The 3,994-nt window shown below is 39.7% G+C and overlaps 2 protein-coding genes across 2 annotated transcripts; one reads left to right on the forward strand and one right to left on the reverse strand.

Moving 5' to 3' along the window:
* Positions 1–305: 305 nt before the first annotated feature.
* On the forward strand, positions 306–2,083 carry BDR25DRAFT_359422 (uncharacterized protein; the record flags this gene model as incomplete). The annotated part of the gene is made up of 4 exons (XM_033696073.1): positions 306–507; positions 737–827; positions 884–922; positions 1,939–2,083. The coding sequence occupies 4 exons, from the start codon at positions 306–308 to the stop codon at positions 2,081–2,083; spliced, it is 477 nt and encodes a 158-aa protein (XP_033543372.1).
* A 239-nt stretch (positions 2,084–2,322) lies between these two features.
* BDR25DRAFT_359423 (uncharacterized protein) lies at positions 2,323–3,929 on the reverse strand (the record flags this gene model as incomplete). Its single annotated transcript, XM_033696074.1, has 7 exons — positions 2,323–2,395; positions 2,463–2,587; positions 2,834–2,903; positions 2,990–3,133; positions 3,604–3,719; positions 3,757–3,842; positions 3,878–3,929. The coding sequence occupies 7 exons, from the start codon at positions 3,927–3,929 to the stop codon at positions 2,323–2,325; spliced, it is 666 nt and encodes a 221-aa protein (XP_033543373.1).
* Positions 3,930–3,994: the final 65 nt, after the last annotated feature.

A 3,994-nucleotide genomic window follows, 5' to 3' on the forward strand; every position in this document is an offset into this window, starting at 1 on the left:
TGTATTAAAAAAATATCTTAAAAAATTACCTAGTTAATAAAAGCAGCCTATAATAACTCTTTCTACTATAAATTATAACTTATAGCTCTTACAGAGCCTACTGCTAACGCTGCTTCCTAAGGGTTTACTAGCTAGCAAAGACTATTAGGTAAAAGCTTCTCTCTAGTAACATCTATCTAGTAGTCCTTAAGTAGATAAGCTATAATATATTAATAGCTGCTAATAATTTTACTAGCTTTATACACTTTTTAAAAGTAATAAAGACAGTAGAGCTAAAATTTTACCTTTAAGCTATTATTATTTATATGCTAAAGGTTAGCACTTGTTACGGTCTACGGTTGGACCAGCGTAACTCCACCGGCAGTGCTCCACCATCTAGCTGGGTTGGAACAGGGCTCGCTTATGAACCAGTCGGAGGACACGGAAGCAGCACCGTTGCCCGCGGTAATGGAAGAATGCATCGTCCAGTAGGAAGACGGGCCACGAGTCCTGATAAAGTCTTAGCGAGTCCAGCAAGCTAAGACAAGTTAGCAGTACAGCTAACTTAGAGAGCTTACCTAAGCTCGCCTTAGCACTCCCTGCACATGTATATAGTTCCTACATTAAACAACCTTTAGAAGGCGTGTTTAACGTTTAGTTTATTCTCTACATAGACTAAGTAGCATTTAGCTTTTTAAAGAGCTGTAATACTATTTGTATATCTTACACTATATATACCTCTAACCCTGTCTAACAGGACTGTTTAACCCGGCCTCCATACTGCCGCATACAGGGCAAACCACGATCTGGTCGCTCTACCCTCTCTCCATCAGCCCATTAGCCCTTACGTAGGACTGTACACCCTACCGTCGGCCCCTACCATCCGACCTGCCTCTCACCGCAGAAACATCCACGACCCGCGTGCTTCACCGAAGCAAGGATTGTAACAGCACTATGCTACTAAATAGCTAATAATTTACACCCTTTTTAAAGCTAGCTAAGGTGCTTTACATAGTATCTAAGCTGCTCTACATTTAGCTTTTTCTTTACTACTAATACATTATTTTACTTAATAGTAAAGGCCTAGCTAAAGTTAAAGTAATAATTCTTAAAAAACTTCTTAAATTAGGCATTAAAAATACTAAAGAACAGAGACCCCTTATAGGATAAGAACTAGAAAAGTAAAAAGCATAACTTTTTAAGTTAACAAGAACTAGCGTGATAAGCTACTAGAAATAAGGCTAAGCTTAAAGCCTAGGCCTAGTTAGATAGGTTGCGTTAGCCTCTCTAAATCTAATTTAACATAGCTATAATAAAGATAATAGAGATAATAGAGAAATATAAGATAAAAATGTTAATTAAGATAAAAACTACTAGTAAAACAACACTGCTCTATAATACAGCAAAATCTTTATAGTTAGTACTACACTAACATGTAAATAGTGGCACAAACACGCTCCCTTAGCCCTTACGCGCGTTAAAGACTACAACCTTAAAAAAGTCTACTTTAATTATAATACTACTTACTTTTAAGCCTTATTAATTAAATTATAATAGTTAAAAATGTAGTTACGTTTGTTTGCCTTACGTAATTATAGGTGGAGCAAAAGTATTAATTGTACTACTTCCTGTTAGAAACGCTGACTACATAGACTATTTGATTCTATTTTGTATTCTCTATTATTTAATTTAAACGTTGATTTTCTATTGTATTATTAGGGCAGAGTCTACTAACTTATTAAGATAAATTTATATTGCCCTACTAGGATCTAACGTTACATCTTATTCACAAAGTGTGAAACATAAAAGGGGTAATTTAAGACAGAAATCTGCATTCTTGTAGCTATCTTCTAATCACAGTAAGACGGTTAATAAGAAAAGTTAATTATACAGATTTTCTATGTTGTGTAGTAATATGCTGTATCTAATTCAAATACCCTGCATGACATCCCTCCCTAGTGTTACGGTCTATGGTTGGACCGACGTAACTCCACCTGAGGTACTCTACAATCTAGCTAGGTTGGGGCAGGGCTCGTTCACCGACCAATTGGAAGATATGGAGGCAGCACAGCTGCCTAGGATTACGGAAGAATGCACTGTCTAGTAGGAAGGAAGGCTAAGGAATAAGAACAAGTTAAATAAGTTAGACAAGTCGCGCTAAGTGAACTTGTCTAAACTTGTCTAACGCGTTCTTAGCGCCCTTAGACATGTATATAGTTCTAACCTTAAATAACTTTTAGAAGGTGTGTTTAATGTTTAGTTTATTTTTTATATAGACTAAGTAGCTTTCTAGCTTTCTAAAGAGCTGTAATACTATTTGTATATCTTGCAACATATATACCTCTAATTCTGTCCAACAGGACTGTTTGACCTGGCCACCATACTGCCGCCACAGGGACAAACCACGATCTGGTCACTCTACTCTACTCCATTAGCCCATTAGCCCTTACGTAGGACTGTACACCCTACCGTCGGCCCCTGACCTCCGTCCTATCTCCCCTGGAATAACATCGACCCGAGTGCTTCCCGAAGCAAGGATTGTAACCCCTGGGTTGCTGGACGCACCCTGAGATTGGACAAACAATAGGGACTTCATCTTTGTAACTATCTCAACTTCACACACATGCCTCTATTTATATATTTCTATTCAGGTCATGTATAGCAATTACTTCTAAACTCCTAAGGCCTCTCCAAACTAAAAATTACAAATGTATTGCCGCCTCTCCACCTAATTAGCAGTGAGCCTATTTTGTAGCATAAAACGACTCTAGAAAGTACAATTCCACTATTAAACTCTCACTATTTCTTATATATAAAAGAACTATATTTGAATTTAAAAATTATACTATCATACTAGAAAGTCATTAGCAGCCCCATTGCCGCGGTAGAGTGCGAATTCAGGCAACGTCACGTGCCGATCGGTACTTCGCAATCAAAGCTATCACAATCCTGGTTAGTGAAGAGCGATCCGGCACATTTTACGTAAATTTTACGTTGTATTATATATCACAAAGCTAATATAATTTTGGTGTGGTTGTCAAGCCTGTGGCTGCGCGTTGACTCTCCTCTTTGGGCTGAATCCTTCGGAGATTCTGTGAAGCTAGGAGGAGCACCAGAGGCATGAAGAACTAGATTGATTGCTAAAAGAGAGCAACTAACGTCCGTCCCTGGGTCGCGCAAAACCCACCGTGCCGCAAAATATGAGGGGTACTTTAACTTTAAGCGACTATAACTCTACACACACGTTAAGGTTTATTATAATTCTGTTTAATTTGTGTAATAGAGCTTCTTTTAAACATTTAAAACAGCTCCTGCCTAAGAATTACGTTTGCATTATTGCCTTCGTGCCTAATTTGCAGGGAGCCTCTTCCTATAGCGTGACAGAGTTCCTTCCCTACAGCACCACCATCAAGCTCTTATCACCCTATAATACTTACAAATGGTCTTATTAAGCCTTAGAACGTCGCTATTATGCTAAGAAGTTCTCGTTAGCCTTATGCCTGCTGTCGCGCACGAGTTTATGCTAGGCCGCTACCCTGGTTAGTACTTCTAATTAAACTAACTACTAATTTTGGCTAGTGCAAAACAACCCCACGCCAACGTAATCGTCGTAGATCCTAGGACCCATCTTGAACCCGATCATCAAATGAAGCTTTTGAGGCCTGATTAACGTTACGGGATGTCATCTCACTATTAGTATGTAGAAAGATAGGAGGGGGTTGCAAGATAAGTACCGGTACCTAACCCTAAACCCCCCCCCCCTCTCTCCTAGAGAACCGGGGGAGCGCCCAAAATGGCAGCAGGAGCAAATTCGAATATATTTGAGACTCTATCGTCACTTGCATCACCTCCATCGAGCCGACCTACCTCGCCGCCGCCATCGAACACGTATACACACCGAACCGCTTCACCGTCACCGTCTTACCCATGCCGAACCGATTCACCATCATCGTCCAACGCGTCGCAATCCTTCCGAACAATTCGGTCACGTCACACCACGTTCCCATCTACATGG

The sequence above is a fragment of the Lindgomyces ingoldianus genome, assembly GCF_010093535.1.
Source record: "Lindgomyces ingoldianus strain ATCC 200398 unplaced genomic scaffold BDR25scaffold_33, whole genome shotgun sequence".
Lineage (NCBI taxonomy): Eukaryota > Fungi > Ascomycota > Dothideomycetes > Pleosporales > Lindgomycetaceae > Lindgomyces > Lindgomyces ingoldianus.